The 20,114-nt window shown below is 52.3% G+C and overlaps 2 protein-coding genes across 3 annotated transcripts; one reads left to right on the plus strand and one right to left on the minus strand.

Annotated features, from left to right (window-relative positions):
* Window positions 1-812: 812 nt before the first annotated feature.
* Window positions 813-8,200, plus strand: ANKRD53 (ankyrin repeat domain 53). Its single transcript, XM_037127236.2, has 6 exons — window positions 813-1,864; window positions 2,194-2,323; window positions 2,644-2,843; window positions 4,080-4,244; window positions 4,659-4,779; window positions 6,817-8,200. The coding sequence occupies exons 1-6, from the start codon at window positions 1,563-1,565 to the stop codon at window positions 7,516-7,518; spliced, it is 1,620 nt and encodes a 539-aa protein (XP_036983131.2). The 5' UTR covers window positions 813-1,562; the 3' UTR covers window positions 7,519-8,200.
* Window positions 8,168-16,912, minus strand: TEX261 (testis expressed 261). 2 transcript variants are annotated; one of them, XM_037127235.2, is made up of 7 exons: window positions 16,809-16,912; window positions 16,556-16,665; window positions 15,125-15,204; window positions 13,812-13,965; window positions 11,908-11,975; window positions 11,106-11,208; window positions 8,168-10,933 (listed from the first exon to the last, which is right to left on the minus strand). In XM_037127235.2, the coding sequence occupies exons 2-7, from the start codon at window positions 16,617-16,619 to the stop codon at window positions 10,818-10,820; spliced, it is 585 nt and encodes a 194-aa protein (XP_036983130.1). In that variant the 5' UTR covers window positions 16,620-16,665; window positions 16,809-16,912; the 3' UTR covers window positions 8,168-10,817. The 2 variants fall into 2 exon arrangements, with proteins under 2 accessions (XP_036983130.1, XP_036983129.1); XM_037127234.2 differs by lacking the exons at window positions 16,556-16,665; window positions 16,809-16,912 and adding an exon at window positions 16,132-16,325.
* Between the last annotated feature and the right edge of the window lie 3,202 nt (window positions 16,913-20,114).

Raw genomic sequence — 20,114 nt, forward strand, 5'->3', positions numbered from 1 at the left:
GCTTTGCCTCTCTTGAACATTTTCTATACGTGGGGTCATATAGCAGGTAGTCTTTCGTGACTGGCTCCTTTCATTTACCGTAGTGTTTTCAAGGCTCATCCATGTTGTAGCATGTATCAGTACTTCATCCCTTTTTATTGCCAAATAATATTCCACAGCATGGGTGCACCACATTTTGTTTACCCCTTTACAGACAGACATGTGGTTCTTTCCACCTTTGGCTATCATAAATAATGCTGTTATGAACACTCAAGCACATGTTTCTGGGTGGACGTTCTCCGGTAAATACCTAGTAGTGGAAGGAGCAGGTGTCAGATGGTGACTTCACGTGTAACGCTGACTGCCAGGCTGCAAAGACGCTTCCCGAGTGGCCGCACCACTTTGAGTTCTCACCAGTAGTGTACGGAGGTTCCAATTTTTCCACATCCTTGGCATCGCTTACTCTCTGTGCTTTTATTAGGACCATCCTAGGAAGTGTAAAATAATATCTCACTGTGATTTTGATTAACTTCCCTTATGGTTAATGTTGAGCTTCTTGTCATGTGCTTATTGGCCATTTGTACATCTTTGGAGAAAGGTCTAGTCAGGTTCTTTGTCTATTTTTAATTGAGAAGGGGTGAGAATAGAAACTCTATGGCAACAACACTGATTCAAGCAACACTGATTGTTTGACTACTGTATATTATCAAAAGCTAAAGGGTAAACCAAGGAAATACTGACCACAAAAATATACAAATGATTACTATGTTAATAAGCTTTACGAATCAATAAGAGACATATTCAGACCCTCAAATAACCATGTGAATAAACAAATAATTCCCAGAAGAGAAAAACACTGATAACCAAATATGTAAGCCTTGCTGATAAGCAAAGAGCCAAATTAGAACACCACTGCCACTCCCGAACTAGCAAACACTTACCTAAAATCATAGCATCCAGTACTAGTGATGGTTGGAATAGTTCCTTCTAAGAACAGCAAATGAGTCAGCTGGCCTCTGCTAACTGCTCACGTCCTTCCCTCCTTGTGAGGTAGGTACAATTATCCCCATTCCGCTGATGCAGAAACTGAGCCTCGGAAGTCACTAACGTGCCCACAGTAACTTGCCGTACTGTGGAGGTGCAGTGCTGTTCACTGCAAGTGGGTGTGTAAGTGAATACGCAACCGTGTTGGAGGGCAGTTGGGAAAACATATAAAAAATGTTCATTCCCCTTCACTCAGTAATTCTGCTTTCGAGAACCCGTGCTAAGGAAACAATTACAGAGGTGCCATGCTGCTTTCTGCAGCACGTGTGAAAGGACAGCACACCTGTTCTGCTGCTGGGCTGGGGTCAGGTCACAGTGTGCCTTTGTGATGCGGACTGTCCATGGGAGTTAGCTCGTAACACAAAGTGAAAAGAGGTACAAGCTGTCTATACGATATGCAACGTATAGACTGTGATTTCTTGGCTGGTGGGATTATGGTTTTTGCTTTCCTCATCCTTTTCTGGTCTTTACAATCAGAACTTACTAATTTTATAATCAGAAACGAAAGCTAAGGGCTTTCAGTCTGCTGTGTGCGTTTGATGCTGAGTTTGCAGGAGACTGGGCCCAGGGAAATTGGGACGGCAGGGTTGGCAGAAGCCAAGTCCCTCACAGGCGTCCCGGGCGTGGTTCCCGGACTCGCTCTGGGCGGCCCGGGAGGCGCTAGCCTCGCCCTCACCCCGCCCCCAGCGCGAGTCCTTGCCGGCGGCCCAGACCCTGGGGGCACAGCGATGCCTCTCAGTGGGCGCAAGCCTCCGCCAACACCACGGCGTACCTCTAGGAAGCCGACTCAGAAAGTCTCCCGACAACTCACCTGGAGAAACTCTCAGTCCAAACACCCCAGGTGAGCCCGGAAATAGGTGGCCCGGCTGCAGCGTGGGAACCTGCCCAGAGCCTCCCTGGAAGAGCAGGGCCTGGAGGGGCGGGTGAGGGCTGTCGAGGAACTAGGAGAGCTGGGTCGGGGCCCCTGCTGACCTCCCGAAAAGGGCTTGGGGCCCTTGGGGATGCTCCAGGACGGCCACTTTCTCCTTGCCCCACCACGGGTCAGCGCCGGCCCAGCCTGGGTAAACGCCTCCTGCTTAAGTGACGGCCTTGCCCACGCAGGCCCAGGAGCTGCCATTGCTTCCTCCAATCACTCCTCCTTTCTTCCCCCACCCCTGCGCTGGCCGCCAGCCTGGTCAGTGAGTGGGACCAGGGGAATGTGGGGAGCTATTCCGAGTTGTTCGCAGCTGCCTTAGGCAACCTGGAATGGTTGCGGTTCTGCCTGAATCCGGACCGTGGGCAAATCCCCACAGATAACAAGGTAAGGCCTTGGAGTGGAGCGCCAAGGCCCGAGGGCCTCCCCTCCCACCAAGAGCTCCTCACATAGTACTCGCCTGGCAAAGAGCCTCCAGAGGTGCCCCTTTCTGAGTAGATCATCCTAATTCACCTCCGCTCCGTGGGAGGTCCATTTGGGGGTATCAAGGAAGAGTGAGCACATACAGGAGTGGGAAAGGGGTGTGAGTGACTCCTGGGGGGGATCTAAGGGAAGATGGACCCACAGGAACTGCTACCTAGGTCAGGTTTTGGACCTGGGGCCTGGATCCTGCTCAGCAGCCTCCTGCCCTCCTCTGGCCCCCACAGGGGTTCACTGCCATCCACTTTGCAGCCCAAAGCGGCAGGCTTGAATGCCTGCAGGTCTTGGTAGAGGAGTACAAGTTTCCTGTGAACCTGCCCACCAACAATGGCCAGACACCACTGCACCTTGTCATCCGCAAGGAAAACAAGACCATGGTCCTCCCCTGCATCCACTACCTGCTTTGTCACGGGGCGGCCCTCGACACGTGAGTCCTGCCCGCCCCAGGAGAGGGGCTTGGAGGCTGGGTAGATAGGATCCCACTTCCAGAGCCAGCTGAGGGACTGTGGGTGACCAGAAGTGGGTCCCACATGAAACAGTCGGAGAGCCCACATGGTGTACTAGTTAATAAATTGGGCCCTGGGAGAGGACAGACCTAGTTTATGTCCCAGCTTTACCATCCGCTAGCACACATCGTGACCTCAGGCAAGTCACTCAATCAGAAGCCTCCAGCTCTTCAGTAAGTTTTGAATCACTTGGGGAGCTTCAAAAAGCCTGATGCAGAGGTTGTCATTTAGTCTGGGGTGTGGCCTGGGCTTTGGAAGTCTTAAAAAGTCCACACATGTTCCTGCTTTGCAGCAAAGTTTGGGAACCACTTAACTGCTTCAGTGTTTTCAGCTGAAGTGTGGGAAGATGACAGTGCCCATCACATGGACTGCTGTGACGACAGAAAATGCACGGGGAGGCGTGGGTGGCACGCAGGGGCTGTGTGTTCACTCCGTGTTTATCCAGCATGTACCCTGTGCTAGGCACGAGGCCCGAGGTGAGAAATACAGCAGTGAACACACAGAAATAGTCCCTGCACATGAAGCTGACACCCGAGATCAGGACTAGATGGTAAATTAGCACAGGACATGAACACAATGACAGAGTGTGGCAAAAGTTACAAAGGGAATAAACAGGGGGGTGGGGTGGGGTATGGAAAGGACCTATTTTGGAGGGGGCAGTCGCCTCTCAGGTGGTGACATGTAAGATACAACTTGAAGATGGTTAGCCCGCCATGCAAAGACGGGAAGAAAGTGTCCCAGGCAGAGGGAATTGTGTGCAAAGGAAACATGGTGTTGGGAAAGAGCGGGGTGAGGTCAGAGGATGAGGTGGAGAATGAGGCAGGAATCCAGGCACACAGGCTTGTGGGCCCTGACCAGGAAGGGGCAGGAGGGCTGGCTGTTTGAAGAGGATGAGGTTAGTGGTCTCTGAGCTCCAGCCAACCAGCTCTCCTTCCAGCAGCGCTTCACTGTCTCACACCCCATCACGCAACGTGGACTGCTCCTTTAGTCCTTACCTCCCTTCTCCAGTTGAGAAAACGGAGGGACAGAGAAGGGATATGCTGGGGTCACCCTGTGGGCTGGTGGCAGAGCAGTCCAGGAAGCTGGTACCCACCTATCTGATAAGTAAATGCCCTTCATCCTTCCTTACCGCCTCTTCCCCCGGGGGACCTCCGCAGTCAGACATGCAACGGCTCCACACCCCTGCACCTGGCGGCCCGCGAGGGCCTGCTGAGCTGTGTGAAGGTCCTGGTGACGAACGGCGCCAATGTCCATGCCCAAGATGCCATGGGCTGCAAACCCATCGACTACTGCAAAATACGGAACCACCGTGTCTGCGCTCGGTGAGGGCTGGGAACCACCTCCAGCCTGCCACCCCTTCCTTCTCCCAGCCCTGCCCCTAGGGCCCTCTCCCAAAGCGGAGCCCTTCAGAGGAGGGTCTGGGAAGCCACTGCCTAGCTGCTAAGTCTACAGAATTGGCTTCTCCCAGAATACTATTCCTGGGGGCTTTCCACAGGTCTCACACCTCTGGGTTTAGCACTGCCCTCCTGCCCCTGGCTCTTCATCAGGAGGGCAGTGACCAGACTACTAGACACTCTTCTCCCTCACCTCACTGGGAGTAGTTAGCCAGAGGGGCCTTGGGAAGCTGGGGGCAGGCCACCTTGCTCATCGCATCTCTGGCAGCCCCTCAGCAGCAGCCAGTCTTCCAGGTGGAAGCCCAGGCCCTGGGGGATGACACACCCTCACCTTGGCACCAGGTTCTTGAAGGATGCCATGTGGAAACGGGACAAGAAGGACTTTGCCTGTGAAATGGGAAAACTGAAGAAGCTTAAAGTCCAGCTGGCCCTCATGGAACAGGACTACCTGACCGAGCATCAAGTAAGGGGCAGGGCTGCTGGGGCGCGGGCGTCGGCGGCTTATCTAGGCACACGAGTGGACTGACACGTGTGTCAGAGAGTGGCTAGAAGTGGTCCCATCCAGAAAAGAGCCTCCCTCTTCCCCTCCTCTAACAGTCTAACCTTAGAAGCCACTCCTTGAAGTCAAAAGTCTTGTGTTAGAAAGCAAGCGTAGCTTAAATTAGCAAATATTTCTGAAGCCCCTCCTAGTGCAGTGCCTCCTTCTGGTGAGGAAGAGCATCTCCACTGAGCCCCAGGTCCTGCTTTATTGGGAAGCACACAGGTTAGAAAGACCCGTCCTGCCAGCAGATGATGATCACACACTCTCTGCCAAACACCTGCTAGACCCTGAAGCTCCCAAGACCAATGAGAGGTGGTCCTCTCACTCGAGGAGCTTAGAGTTTAGCAGGGGAGGTAGGTTATATCCCTCTGTCACCCCCTGGGCCCCCAGAGAGAAGGGGGTCCAGAGGGTGACAGAGGGATAATGCTGAAGAGGAGTCTTTAAAGACAGGCAGCAGTTGGCTATATGAAAAAGTAGGGGAGGGCTGACCAGCCCGAATGAACAGACAGCCCCGTGCTGAGGCACAGGGGAACGTGGAAGTGTGGTGCAGGCCGAGAAGGACCAACTCAGTACAGCCAGGGGGTCCAATGTGAGCTGGAGTTTGACAAGCTAAGATAAGAGATTTGGCAGGGGCCCAGGTCAATGACAGACCTTGTCTGGGGAAGAAGGGAGTCACTGAAGGATGTTAAGCAGGTATAATTACATAGGATGCGAGAACCGGAAAGCCCAGAAAGAAGGTGCTGGGAACCCTATGGAGTCCAGCAGGGAGCGGGGAAGGCTCTGGGGCCGGCAGATCTACGGCTCCAACTCCATCCCAGCTGTGCCTCTCCCCAGTTTCCTCTGCCCTGCGCGTGTCATTTGTCAGTACCACCCAGCCCCCAGTTACATACTGGGCGGGCCATGAGTAGGCTTATGGTTGTCCCAGTGAGAAATAATACAATTAAATAATACTACAAGAATAATCTGTTTTGCATGTGTATAACTGTAAGCCTACTTTTGCCCCACCCTGTATTTGTCCAGAGGAGGCAAAGCCCATCTGTCCCTGTAGCTTTAAACTTTCCCAGAAGCCCCTTGCAGATCTACCATCTCTTATTGGCCTCAGGTCATAAGTCCACTCTTGTTCCAATACCTAGAGCTAAAGGAAAGCCGCCTGCTGATTGACCTAGGTCTGGGGCAAGGCTGATGGGATTATTATGAGAGGCTTAGCCTAATCAGAGCCTACCACCAGAGCTGGGTCAATCTCCAAACCACCTGATGGTTTAGCAACAGCCCGGGAGGTGAGACACTGAGATGGGGGCGAGGAGGGGACAGTTTGTCACATGTTGAAGGTCCAACTATAGTAGAGGCAAGAACAGATGGCTAGACCAAGTTATCAGCACTCAGCCTGGAGAGCTAGCCCACTGTCTCTCCCTACAGGACTGCTCCAGGCCAACCCCTCCCCAGGAGCCTGCCCAGATTAGCTCCACCCAGCTCTAGGCCTCCCAAACCTTTCTGAGTCTCCTTCCAGGGTCACAGATGCCGCTTGCACTTCTGGTTTGCCTCTCCTTCCCATCAAACCAGAGACTCTCTTGGGGCAGGACATGTCTCCGCTATCAAAATGGGTTCCCCCCTTAAGACTCAAGTTTCTGTGTAGGGCAAGGACTGTGTCTCTCTCCTCAAGTTGAAGACTTCCCCCAGAGTGGAGGCTGGGTATCCATAAAATTGGAGGTCCCCTATGGGAGAGGCTCTGTCTGCGCCATCAGCCCACGGGCTCCCCTTGGGTAACAGTTGTCTCCCCACTGGACAAGGGCTGTCACAGGGCAACAGATTCTCCCATCAGATTCAGGCTCCCTGGGGTGGGACGGTACCTGATCAGTCACATCTGAGATGTACAAGGGCTACAGCCAAAGGGTCTCCTTGCGTGGAAGTGCAAGCCTGTGCAAGCCCTGCTTGCCTGTGTTGTGCCCTCTGATGTTGCAGAAAGAACAACAAATTCTGAGAGAAGCTGATTTCAAGAAGTGGCTCCGCCACAAGCTACTGCCTGGAGGCCAATCTCTGATCCACAATGCTGAGAAAGAACCCCAAGCCCCACCCTGGACCATCCCCCTCTCCAAGACCCCAAAACCCCCCAAGAGCTTCCACCCCTCTGTGGAGATGCGCCTGCAACAGATGCCACAGCTCAAGCCGCAGCCTTCGGTGACGCCCAAACCCATCTACAAGCCCATAGTCAGGCGGCCCAAGTTGTGGGATATTAGCAACAACCCTGTCACATCCCCTACAACCCAGATTGGCTACCCGCAGGGCATCCGCCTGGGTGTGCACCCAGACCCCAACCTGGAGCACGACTTCCACGGGTTCCTTGAGGTCAGGTCTGATGGGCACGGAGGTGCACAGTTGCGCACAGTGGCTGGCAAGCAGGTGGCACCTGTGCCTCAGCTCCCTTTGGAGGTGATATTCCGAGAGCTGTACCCTCAAGTGCGGCCATGCAGGATGAAGGTGCCCCAGGGCTTCCACCCTGTCAGCATGAAGGATGTGGCCAGGAAGCGATACTTGGGCGACAACACCTTCTGGACTGACACACTGGCCATGACCCTGCGTGAGACATTTGATGAAGCCTTCCTGGCAGCAGTGCAAGCTCATCAAGGGCTCCCCACTATGCCCTCCCCAGAGCCCTTCTCATAAACTTACATTGGTAGCCTCCTGACCTGAGGCAGGCCAGTGAAGGCTGAGGCGTGGCCATTCATGTTGTGGACAGGGAGCAAGGGGAGGAGCACCCATAAGCTTCTCATTCCCAAATTCAAAAACCAGAGCCCCTGCCCCCCAACAAAAGCCCAGATCCCAGGTTTCCCTTCTCTCCACAAAGAAATCTCTGGGACACCTGCCAAAAGGTTCAAATTAGGATGGGAGCCCAAAGCTCAGAGTGGGGGGTCAGTCTCTATCCCAGGCCCTAGCATTATGAAAGTAACACTTGGTGTCCCCTTTGCTCCCCCCATTCCCCCAAATGGCCCACCAAAGACAGCCTTTCAGGATGGGGAACCACTGGGAAATCCTGCCTCTTATTCAGATTAAGCCCTACTGCAGGCCCTAAGCCTCATGCTTCATCTCCAGATCCAGAATGGGGTGGAGGCAACTAATGCACCACCCTGCCATAGGCTTCCCTGACTCGGGGATGCTGCCGGGCTTTCTGCAGGTCAGGGAGGCACAGGTGGCACAGCTGGGGGTAGTCAGGGAGGACCTATGGCTTCAACTGGAGACTACATCACCACGCGGACTTCCCCCAGGAAGCTAGCCCGCATCCCCTGCTATCTGCTGTACAAATGACTACACACTGTTCATTAAACAAACCTTTATTAAACGCTTTCTGTGTGCCAGGCACCAAGCCAGGCACTGTTGGTACAAAAATTGAGGGACAGTCCCTGCCCTCAAGGAGCTTACAGTCTAGTGAGGAGACAGACCAGTGCACAGGCAAGCATGCCCAGAGTGATCTGTGTGGTAGGCTGGAGTGGGGACAGGGAGGGAACATTCAGAGCTCCTTGGACAAAGTGAAATCTTAACAAGTAATGCAGAAGATGCCCAGGTGAAGAAAAGAAAGAGGAATCAGAGTGGCATCTCTGAATACAGGTTGGGACCCAGAGTGCAAGGTGGCAAGTGATGAGGCCAGAGAGGAAAGCAGGAAGAGGAAGCAGGATACCACAAGATTCAAAACCATGCTAAGGGGTTTGGATTTTGTCCTGAAGGTAGTAGGGAGCCATGGAAGGTTGTGGGCCAGGAAGTGACTTGATCAACTATGCATTCTAGAAACACAACTCTGGCTGTGGAACAGAGAAGCAGGAGGAGGCTGTCACAATAACCCAGGTGACAACTGATGGCAGTGGTAGTGGCCCTACTCTAATCCAGATGTTAAGAAGGCAAACCTGACAATTCCTAGACGTTGGATGGGGGAGGGGTGGCAAAAGGAGAAAGCAGGAATAGCATATTTCTGGTCTGGCTCCTGAGTGGTCTTGGGGCCACAGCAGGTACCCAAAAAACACAGGTTAGCAAAGGACAGCAACAAGTCGTCTGGGCCACGCGAGCTGTCTGTGCAGCCAAAGGCAGCAAACCATGGTTCAGAAGCCCAGGAGGGATGTTGGGGCTAGAGGTCAACACTCATTTCCTTGGCAAAGAGTCAAAGCCATCAGCGTGGATGGGCTCTTGGGAGCCCACAACAGGACCCTGAGAAACCCCACTGTGCATGGGGCAAGTGGAAAAGCCTGCATAAGACACCAGGAGAAGCCACAGAGGTAGGAAGAGAATGAGCCGCAGAAGTGCGATTCAAGAAGCTGGGGGTAACCAGCCCTATTGGATGCTGTGGAGACCCAGTAATATATGAAAAGGGCTCAGTGTATTTAGCACAAAAAGGCCACTGGCACTTCCGGGAGAGCACGGGCCGTGGAGGGAATGCAGGGGGCAAAGCCACATCATCGGATGACGGACAAAGACATGGACAGCAACAGCAAGGCAGCTGCTAGTCCAAAAATGAGGATGATGTTGGCCCCCAGTGCCCGCTACTTTGTCCCCCCTTGTCTGCATAGGATAAAAGGGCCAGGCAATCTCATTCCCACTGAGAGAAGACCACAAAGTGCTGCTCCTCCCATGAAAAGGGGAGGGTTGGTATTTGTAACAGGGAATGCTAAAGCCAAGGAAATGCAGGGCTATGGTGGGACTTGAGGCAGGATGTGGAGGGAGGATTTTCAAGCACAGGGGTCTTCCCAGGGGCTTAAAGGTACTACAGGTGTGCAGTCCACCTCCGCACCTGCCACCCTCGCCTTGAGGCATAAGATATGACCAGTAACGGCTCTCATGGGGTACTGCTGAGTGTTTGCAAGGCACTGTAGTTGGAGTGCAAGGTTGACAAATGCTGGTCTGTGCCTGGACCCGGCCTTCTTAGAAGCCTCGGGCCACCTCCCCAGGAGCTGGGCACAGAGAAAAGGCCAGCCCTGTGTGCCCTCAGAGTGACAAATGGATCCTCCTACCAGTGCCATTTCTTAAAAATAGGCTGTAGCCCAAGTTGCCCAGAAGCCAAGTTTTACTTTGTTATCTCTTTGATCTTGACAAAGAATTGTCAGAAACCACCTTTTCTCCAGAAGAAGACTTATAAATAAGGTACTGCAGATGTTGCTCTGAAAATCTAACCCAGTCCCAAACTGCCCCCTCTCTGTCCCTAACTTGACAGTCATGGAGCCTTGGGGAAAGAAGAGATAAAAAAAAAAAGGGGGGGGGCATAAGAAAGGTTGCCTATACCTGCCACCCCCTGCCCGGGTTCGGCCCCTCGCCTCTGCCCCCCTGCCCATGAGGGCCTTGGGAACAGGCCCTTCAGGGAGGCAAGACCAACCCCAGAAAAGGAGCCCCCGGAGCAGAAGAGCCTGTCCAGTTCAGGGCGGCAGGGCGGCAGGAAGAAAGGAAGATGAATTTTCAGGGTATTAAGGCAACAGTGCCACCTAGAATCTTTATTCAAATAAGAATCAGACTTGGACAGAAATCACAGTTCAACAACAAAAACTGTTTCTCTTGGAAGGTGCCTGCCACGGCCCCGCCCTGTGGCCATCTGCCTCAAGAACTTATCGCTGTTTGCTCCCCGGTGTCATGGCCCCTGCTTTGCCTGCCCCAACCGAGCCAGAACCTCCTGACCCAGCCCGGGAGGGAGGGGGTGGGGAAGGCCGCAGGGAGCTCAGCTTCTACACGCCCAGGTGGATTGCAGCCTCTGGCCAAGTAGGCTCTGCCACCCTCCCTGGTACCCTCGGAAGTTGCAGCCTCTAGCAGTGTCAGATCTGAGCCAAGCTGAGCATCCCAAGGAAGGTTGGGGCGGGGCCTTCAGGGAGAGCTGAAGGAAGTCAGGCTGCGGCTGGGGGAAGGTACCTTCCAGGCTCACAGCCCCCACCTAGTACAGAGGCCCAGGGGCCTGACTCTCCTCATCTTGCCCCCACATCCCCTCCCCAAAGGGGTCAGTATATCTTCTGACGACTGGGTAGAATGGCCTCTTTGATGAAGGAGAAGACAACCAGGATCCCTAAGCGTTTGCCCCGCTTGCCTTTGGTGAAGTAATTGGAGACCACATCATCTGTAGAGACACAGGTAGGGAGATGAGTGTGTGTGTATCTGAAAGTGAGCATAGCTCTTCCCACCTGAAGCCCAAGGGCCTTCCTTCATCACCGGGCTGGGCACCGGTCCCCCAGCGACTCAGGCCTTCCTGGTGTCCTCCCGCCACAACCCCTCGCCAAGCCCTTTCTCACCTCCCGGCTGCATGGTGGAAGGCAGGACGTTCTCCCCCGCCGACAGTGACACAAAGAATGCAAACGGGATGATCCACAGACAGAAAGTGAAATAGGCCAGGACCTGGCAACAAGAGAGACTGAGAAGAGGGTGCCCCTGGAGGTGCCGACAGCGGGCCGGGTGTGGTCACCTGGTGTGTTAGAGAAGTGGTGAAGAGTACACCGCAGACCCCACATCTCTGAAGGGGGCCGGGGCCTGGCAAGCAGAGACAGGACATCCTCAGGCACGGAGACAGTACAGTGGGGAAAGGTGGAGGCTGAAGATGACTGTGCTTGGTTGCTAGGACAAAAAACTCCTCTGAACAGAAGGAGACAGTGGAAAGCCAAACCATGCCTGACCCACGCACCCCAAAGAAGTGACCGTGCTCTTCCACCGGGGTGCGGACTGGAGTGACAGGGTGTGGACAGATCCTACGAGGAGAAGGCCTCAGCCGGATGCTGGGGCTCAGGGCTGCAGCCCACCCAGCCCTGCAAAGTCTGTGTCAGACAAGGCCACTCCACAGCCCCTCCTGATCTCAGGCCGTGTCCCAGGAGGCCCAAAGGACGCACTGGGGAGAACAGCGTCCTCCCCATTTCAGCCCGAGGGACTCCTGCTCCTTAGCCACACTGCTTTCTGAAATTATGTATACTGAGTTTTAAAAAAATGTGTCATCCCTATATGGACTCAGTTTCAAATCATAGCTGGGTTTACAAAGCAAATCATGCAAGTCCCCTTTGTTCCTTCTGTCCCTGTTAATAGTTTGATGTACTAAACACTTCTTACCTCTGAGAAGGGATAATATTCCTCTGCAAAAAACTGAAATGCTAGGTAATGATTCACCACCACTAGCCCTGTTGAGGGAATGAAGAGTCCGTTAGTTTAGGGGGAATAACGTGAAGCCGGACTTTTAACCTTCAAGAGCCTCCTGGGGGTTGGGGGCCCCGAGTTCCAGCCCTAACTTTACACCCGACTCGGAGCATGGCTTTGGGCCAAGTATACCACTCTCCAGGACTCAGTTTCCCCGTGTTAAAATGGGAGAGTTAGCCCCCACCTGCCCACTGCAGAGGGCATTTATGAGTGAAGTTAGAAGCAGGTCAGAAAGCCCTTAGAATGTTGTAAAAAAGAGACTTTGGTATTACATCCCCCGAAGCAACTGGGTTTTTAGCAGAAGTGAGCCCTCAAGAGAGTTCTCCCGTGGGAAGTGGGTGGAGGAAGTCATGCGTGTGCAGGGCACGTGCTCCCAAGAGGCTCCCCTCCAAACTGGGCAGCACGGAGAAGGACTCCAGTAAAAGGCAGTCCTCAAGAAGAAGAAGGCACAGTTCGTTAGACACTGGGGGGGGGTGTAGTCTTAGGGTTCCTAAAAAATTCTGGGGGGGGGTCTTATTCTGCCCCAGGGTAAGACCCACTGGTCTGAACTGGTATGTTTTGGACCCTGCATCTCCTTAGTGTGCAGTTGAATTTATGGGAGCGAACAAGTGAGCAGATCCTAGGGACAGGCTGCTCAAAGGCAGGCACCCCACCTGATCCCATGGGGAGGTGACGGGCAGGCCCCAGAACAAAGCACCCTGACACTGAACGCCCATCGCATACACCTCACAGTCAGTCGCCTGCCACATCTCTTGAGACCACAGTCCTACCGTGCCCACACACTCTGGCCCTAGCAGGTTCTGGAAGACAGAGTGGTGCTTTATGCCAGCCAATCTTTCAGAAAAGCCCTCTCAGGCATCAAAAGGGCAGGCGAGGGAAGCCTGCTGCTGGGGGGGACTGGGGTGCAGTGGCCTCTTCCCTAAAAAGAGGCATAAGGGACCTGGTCTCCAGGGAAGGGCTCCCCACAGCAAACGTGGGTGAACAAGTCCTTTGCAAACTCATACTAAGGCATGCAGAGAAGGACCAGGTCCAGCTTTAACACTGCATCCTCCTTATGGATAACAGCCTTCCTAGGTTCTCCCATGGGAATAGGAAAGTAGCTCTGTAAAACCCCAATCCCACCTGATATCTTGACCAAAGGCTGGGAAGACCAGTAATGATTAATGGAAGAAAAGAAGTCCGGTAACCAAATACTTTCCATACTTTTCTGCAAATATCTGTAAGTATCTCTAAGTATATACTATGTGCCAACTGAGTGTCCTAAACGTATTGGTACAGATGGACAGGCTAAGACCCAGGGAGGGGCAATGATGTCCCAGGGTCAGAAAACAGTGGCAGGGCAAAGGCAGGAAGGCCAGGGTCCTCCAAACACATTCGTAATCCCCAAGGCAGCTGTCTACAGGGACCCACAGTTCCACAGGCCCCTGGTGTTAATCACAATGCTGGGCTGGAGGACTGGATGGGGAGCTGCCTGCCTGCTGGTGAAGGGCTTTGACTTTTTCTGGACAAGTGGTTTATTGTTGGCTCTGACTACCTAGCCAGCCCACCTCTGCTCTCCCCAAACCTTCATACCTACCTCTCTGTGAAAGCCCTCCCTGTCTGAGTATCCCAACCCCGTTGCCCACTCCCACCAAATTCTAGTCACTTGACCCAGGGTGGGCTGTAGTCTCCTCACATGTGAGAACCCCATCTTCCCCATCAGCCTGGCCTCCTGGAGGACCTCAGTGTTTGCCACTTTTCTCTATAACCCTTCAATGCCATGGACTGAGCTGGGCATAGCCAACTGCTTCAGCTGCCTCCTCAACTCCACCCCCTCTCACCGCATGACAGGATGAAGTTAGGCGAGGTCAGCATGATGAAGGGGAAGGTCTGGAGGAGGCCAAAGTAGACGAGGTTGGTGAAGAGGCCCACGCCAATCATGCAGGTAGGGAAGCGCTCAAAAACGTAGAGGCCAATCAGCACAGCTGTGGAGAACTGAAACAACCAGAGGCACACAGTGCAGGGAACCTCTTCCAAGCAGTCTTCCTGGACTCATTAACCCCCAGCCCACTTGGGGCAACACTAGGTTCATGCTTCAGTCTCACTCATTGCAGTCACAGGTCTGATCTCCCCAACTAGTCTCTCAGCTCCCAAAGGGTAGCATCCTTAACTGCCACTCTCAAAATATTTGACAGCAACCCACAGTAAGAAAAAGTTGACACCATGACGCCCACACCCAAATACATATATATGATCTAGTTCAAATTTCAATTCTAGTCTTTTCTATTCCATTTTTTATGCTGATCATGATCTAATGAACTGGTAACACAACCCAGTGGCAAATCATACCTGCAGTTTGAAAGTGCTGTTCTGAAAGACTTACAGTTGTCAATGCTCAACCAATGACGATTGTTTAAATGAAGGTCAAATTCCTGTACCAATACCCACGAGCTGAACCTCTGAACCCAGAGCTGAGAGCCGCCACGTGTCTCTGCCACTAACTCCCAACCTCAGGCCAAGCCCGGAGTGGAAGTGGCTGCTGACACCCAGTGACCTGACAGGCACTGGGCTCCTGTCCAAGTTTGCTCCCACCCTGCCCCCAGCCTTTCCTGCAGCTGGCAGAAATCCATCCACCAGCAGTCACCCCTGTGGCTTTGACATAAATAGCAAGGATGGTGTCTTCAGAAAGAGAAGCCTTCCATGAGACCTGGGGAGGGCAGAGCCTGGGCCAGGGAAGGTGTCTCCCTCTTAGGACAAGTCATTTGATCCAATGCGAAAGAGGGTAATGAATCAGAACTGTCCTTAAGGTTCCTCTCACTCCTAAATGCTGCAAGCAGAGCAAGGGACTAGAGACACTGAAAGACAGCCAAGCAAAGGCAAGCCATGGTTCTGTCAACAGAAAATGTACCCTCGGCTGTCACCTTAAGGAACTAAGAATGGAGTCTGCAGTGAAGCAATGCCACTTGGAGAATGAGGGAAAAAAGAACAGGACCCAGGAGAGCAGGCCCAGAGAACAAGGTACAGGGCAGGGAGGTAGGGGTGATCCTTCAGGAAACAGCAGGGACAGGTTTCATCATCCATGCCACACTCTCCCCAATTCTTTCTTTTGAGGTGGGGCAAAAGAGGGTAAACCCTTGGGGAAGCGACCACTTACCCAGATCATGTATTTTATGATCCTGCTGGTGGCCACTGTGTATTCTTCTATCAGTTCTGCCAGGTAATAGAGTCCCGCCGCTGGGGGCACAATAAGAGGAGCAAGCAGAGTGAACATTAGCCTTGGTCACTTCCATATTCATGGTCATCCCTTTCTCTGCAGCTGGCTCTCCATCACCCCTCATGGACTCCAGAAGGCAAGGAACAAACCAAACAACCCATGTGTTGCCCTCCAAAGTCGGAAAGTAAAACTTCATCAGGTCAGTAAGCAGGGATTTCATAAACGTGGAAACCTGCATGTGGCTCCTCAGCACTCTGCTAATCTCTGACCCCGTAAATGGAAATTTCATTCAGTCACTGAATAAATATCTGTTGGGCACTTAAAATGGGCCAGATGCTGGGTGAAATGCTGAGAATACAGTAAAAACAGCCAATGTCTCTTCTCTGACCCAGGTGGGGGTGGAGGCGGTGAGGTAAGGGGGAGAAGCGGAAGGGGAATCAGACAATTCTAGTGCTGACAAGTGCTATTTTAGAGAAAGTAGGAGCACGGCTGGACTGTCAAACCCCACATGGATGGCTTCCCGGAGGAGGTGAGATCTTAGCTGAGATCCACAGTAGGAACTAGCCGGAAGGGGGAAGCGTGTCAAAGTCAGAGTAAGAAGTTGGACAGGCAGGGCCGCAGACCAAAGGGCGGCGGTAGTAATCGGGTAAAAGTTGAGCGCTGCAGGCCCCGGAGGGTGGGCGCGGCAGCGGTAGGCGGCGCGTCGGCGCGGGGAACTTGAGAGCCACTCCCCTGCACTGCTGGGAGGGGCTTTGCGACACCTGGAAGGACCCACGGTCAGGCTGGGCTCCTGGGGTCAGCAGGAGGGGCAAGACCAAGCGGGACAGAGGGGGGGATGCAAAGGCCTGGAGCACCGGACAGGTCGCTCTGGCGCCCGCGAGGTGCGACCCCAGTGAGCAAAGATGCGGAGGTGGAAGCCCGCGCGGGCCGGGGTCGCGCACTCTCACCGACGGCCAGCGTGATGAAGGACACCTGGATGAAGAGCGACAGCCAGCTCAGCAGGTACATGAACCACATGGCGCCCTAGCCCCGCCCGGCAGCCGACCGCCGGGACGGGCCTGCGCGCTTGGGCTCCGGTGACACGGAGCGGCCGCCACCGCTGCCGCGTCCCCGCCCCACCGACGGCCGGACTGCCGTGCGCCGCCGAGAGGAGCCGGCCCGAGCGCTGCCCCAGTCGGGTGTAGACTGGCGCTGCCTGCCGGCTGGGAGGGCCAACCGCAGCCGCCCCGTGAGGCGCGCGCTCGCGGATCTTCAGGCTTCCCGGGCTGCGGGGAGAGAACGGTCAGCGATCGGTGCATCCCAGGGGAGGCAGGGCGGTCCAGAGCGGCGAAGATGCGGCGCCAGTACAGGGGCCCCCCTCCCTGTGCATACCTGCGTCAACCTGGAGAGGTGTGCAGGGTAGAGGAGGGCCTCCGGACCTCTCTCCAAGCAACATCCGGCCAGAAGCCTCCAGGCAGGTTTTCTACAGGGCTTCTTTTTCCCTGCAGATAACAGGGACAGAATGTTCAGTGCCTAACATGTACCAGGCACAGAGCTAAAGATTAGGCGGTATGTTCTTGATGGATATTGATTCGATGATGTAGATCATTTCATGGATGGGGAAGCTGGAGCCAGGAAAGATTACCATAGCTCAGATTATACATCTGGGAAGCGGCACAGGCAGGAGTTGCGGCACCTTTGATCAGCCATTCTCAAGCCTAACTGTCCCTCTGGCTGAGTTTCTTTGAGGTACAATCTGCACCTCCGTATCGGCTGCAACTCGCCCAGTGCAGGGCGCCCACTAGGCACCGAATGCATTTACTACATCTCTGGGAGAATTTCCGAAGGGGAACTAGGAGCCCAGAACCCCTCGTCAAGAAGTCCCCCATCTGGTGGCCGAAACAAGCATGCAAAAATACAGTACGTATAATGGGAGTCTACTGTGCTTCTCATCTCAGAATACATTTCATGCATAACAGTAAATACATATTCCTCAAAAAATTAAACATATAATTACTATATGATCCAGCAATTCACCTCCTGGGTATATACCAACGAGTACTGTAAGCAGGGACTCAAAGAGATCCTTGCACACCAATGTTCGTAATAGCGTTATTCACAGTAGTCAAAGGGTGGAAACAACTCAAATGTCCATTAACAAAGAGATAAGCAAAATGTGGTGAGTAAATACAGTGAGATATTCTTCATCCTCAAAGAGACATGAAATTCTGACACCTGTTGCAACATGGATGAACCTTGAAGACCTTATGCTAAGTGAAATAAGCCAGGCACAATCGTACTGTATGATTCCACTCATCTGAGGTACCCAGAGCCATCAAACCTCCAGAGAGGTATCCAGAGACAGGAAGTAATATGGTGGTTGGTGTTGTGGGAGAGCTGTGGGAAGTCAGTGTCTAATGGGTCCAGAGTTTCAGCTTGGGAAGGTGAAGGGTTCTGTAGGCAGATGGCAGTGATGATTGCACAACAGTGTGAATGTACTTAGTGCCACTAACCTGTACACTTGGGATGTTAAAATGACAATTTTATGTATTAAATATATAAGACAAAGCAAAGAAATTATATTGAAATACAAATGTCAAAATATTTTTTAGAAAACTGTGTAATGTAGTAATAATGTATGTGCTTCTTTATTAATGCATAACATAAACCAGATCTAATGGAAAATTAATAATTATCTACCTGTGTCAGAAATAAGAACTATGGAACTACCCTAGTTCCTGACACTGCTTCTGAAACCCTTGTAATTTCCTCAGTGAGGAAAGTGAGATAGGGGTGTCGTATGCAACACTCCTAAAACCCTTGGAATTTCCTGGATGACAGGAGCATCTTTTGTTTGAATGAAGTGATCTTAGTGGGCTCCTGGACACCTTCCAGAAGGCATCTGGTCACCAGAATGACCAAGCCATGATTAGAAGCTTGGAACTTTCTATCCTATTTCCCATCCTCCAGGGAAGGGCAAGGGGCTGGAGACTGCGTTAGTAATGAATCATGCCTGTATGACGTAGCCTCCAGATAAATCTCCACAGGGACAGAAGCTCCCATGCTCAGGACCCTCCCTTACCTCACCTTGTGTATCTCTCCACCTGGCTGTTCAACTTCATCCTTTATCAACTCCTTTAATAAACTGGTAAATGTGAGTGAGTGTTTCTGAGTGTTGTGAGCCCTTCCAGCAAATTATTGAACCTGAAGGGGTGTGTGGGAGCCTCCAATTTGTAGCCAAGTCAGACAGAAACGTGGGTACCTTGGGGCCCCAGGACTGTGACTGGCATGTAGAGTGACGGCAGTCTTGTGGAACTGAGCCCTTAAAACTTGTGAAATCTGATGCTACCTCCAGGTAATAATTGTCAGAATTGAATACAGTTATAGGACTCCCAGTTCGTGTCCAGGGATTTGGAAAATTGGTTGACATGGTGGTGTGTGTGTGTGTTGTGGCGGGAATGGGGGGATGCACACATTTGGTGTCAGAAATGTGAGTAAAGAAATGGGTTTCCTTTACTACCACAATGACAAAGTAGGGATGAATGTAAATATTCTAAATACCTTCAATTATATAAGATGAGTAGCTCACATACTGCTAACTCCTGTGAAATGATTGCCTGCGAGCATAATGGAAGGAAATGTTGGATTTCACTTAGACGTTAGTGCAAATAAACATGAAAGATTTTCCCTTCCCAGCTTTCCAGGGTCCTTGAGTTTGTCTCTCTGAATTCTATAACTTCTGATTTCTAAGGGGCCCCAAGGCTTTGGGTAAGAGCAGTGGCACCTTAAATGATTGTGTGCTGATTTACAGAATCTTCCTTATAGCACTGGGACAAACTGAAAACAATCTAAATGTCCATCAGTGGGAAACTGCATAAGTACGTGTTGGTATATTATAAAGCAGAGCCATAAAACCAGTTGAGGGTGTTCTTTATATACCCGTATGGGAGGCTCTCCTTTCGAGAAAAGCAGAAGCATGGGAAGAAAGAAGCTGCATAAGTGTTTCTTTATAGAGAGTATTTCTGGAAGGATCCACCAGAAAGTGGTCATTTTGCTTGCTTCCTAGGAAGAAAAGGGGTGGCATCCAAGAGTGAGGGAGAACATTTCCACTGTATTTTGTTTTACATCCATAAAACATTAAACTATGTGAGTATATGTGAATGTATGACCAGTTTATAAATTAAGTTTGAAATGAAAAGGTTTGTAGTGTGCTGGACCAGCCAGGATGCCTCAGATTTTCTGCCGGTACTTAGTCCTTTCTGGAGAGAAGCCGCTGTGTGGTGCTTCACGGACAAGTTGCCTAGCCTTGGATCACGTGACCTGTGTAATCTGCTGTTTAGCCCAATAGGCTCAGTCTTCATGCTCTGGTCTTTTCTGCTGGGCAATTTGTATTTGAGAAACAAAAGCATCAGTAAATGGAGGGACAGTAATACTGTAGTTGACCTCATTTTTTCCTAAACATTATCCTCCCAGAGAAGGAGGAAAATAGAAAGAATTTCCTCACTCTTCCCTGGAATTATAGATAAAGGAGACTTGAGACCCCCAAAAGTTAAGTGCATTCATCCATGACTGAGCCAGGATTGTTGTTCCGGGGCCGGGCACTTTCACTTCTCCGTGGTCTTAGAGCCAAAGCTGGCCTGGGGAACCAGGGCTGAGGACTCCCACTTCCTCCCAGTGCAGGAGGGGAGATGCCATGACTTACTGAGAGGCAGCTCAGGAGCCCTGGCTTTTATCTGCCCCATGCACCCAACAGGGAAGGCAGGGTCTGGGAGGCTTTTTGGGACCTACGCTTAGGCAGGAGGCCAAAAGGGGGGGCAAACCTTGCCCCCCTTGAAGAAGAGCTTTGAGGGAACAGGAGGCCTCCCAAGCTCAATTCAAGGATCCCAATGTTAAAAGGGTTTATAGAGTCAAAGTTTTGGGGTTTTTTTTTTTTTTTTTTTTTTTTAAAGAT

This window comes from Artibeus jamaicensis, unplaced genomic scaffold (genome assembly GCF_021234435.1).
Source record: "Artibeus jamaicensis isolate MK-2021 breed Jamaican fruit bat unplaced genomic scaffold, CSHL_Jam_final contig_3174, whole genome shotgun sequence".
NCBI classification, from domain to species: domain Eukaryota; kingdom Metazoa; phylum Chordata; class Mammalia; order Chiroptera; family Phyllostomidae; genus Artibeus; species Artibeus jamaicensis.

Coding starts and splice junctions, on each gene's coding strand:
- ANKRD53 (XM_037127236.2), top strand. CDS start 1,563: ATGCTGAGTTTGCAGGAGACTGGGCCCAGGGAAATTGGGACGGCAGGG. Junction 1,865..2,193: donor TCTCAGTCCAAACACCCCAG/GTGAGCCCGGAA, acceptor GCTGGCCGCCAG/CCTGGTCAGTGAGTGGGACC. Junction 2,844..4,079: donor CACGGGGCGGCCCTCGACAC/GTGAGTCCTGCC, acceptor GGACCTCCGCAG/TCAGACATGCAACGGCTCCA.
- TEX261 (XM_037127234.2), bottom strand. CDS start 16,201: ATGTGGTTCATGTACCTGCTGAGCTGGCTGTCGCTCTTCATCCAGGTG. Junction 11,976..13,811: donor TAACTTCATCCTGTCATGCG/GTGAGAGGGGGT, acceptor TTCCCTCAACAG/GGCTAGTGGTGGTGAATCAT. Junction 10,934..11,105: donor TTCCACCATGCAGCCGGGAG/GTGAGAAAGGGC, acceptor GTGTCTCTACAG/ATGATGTGGTCTCCAATTAC.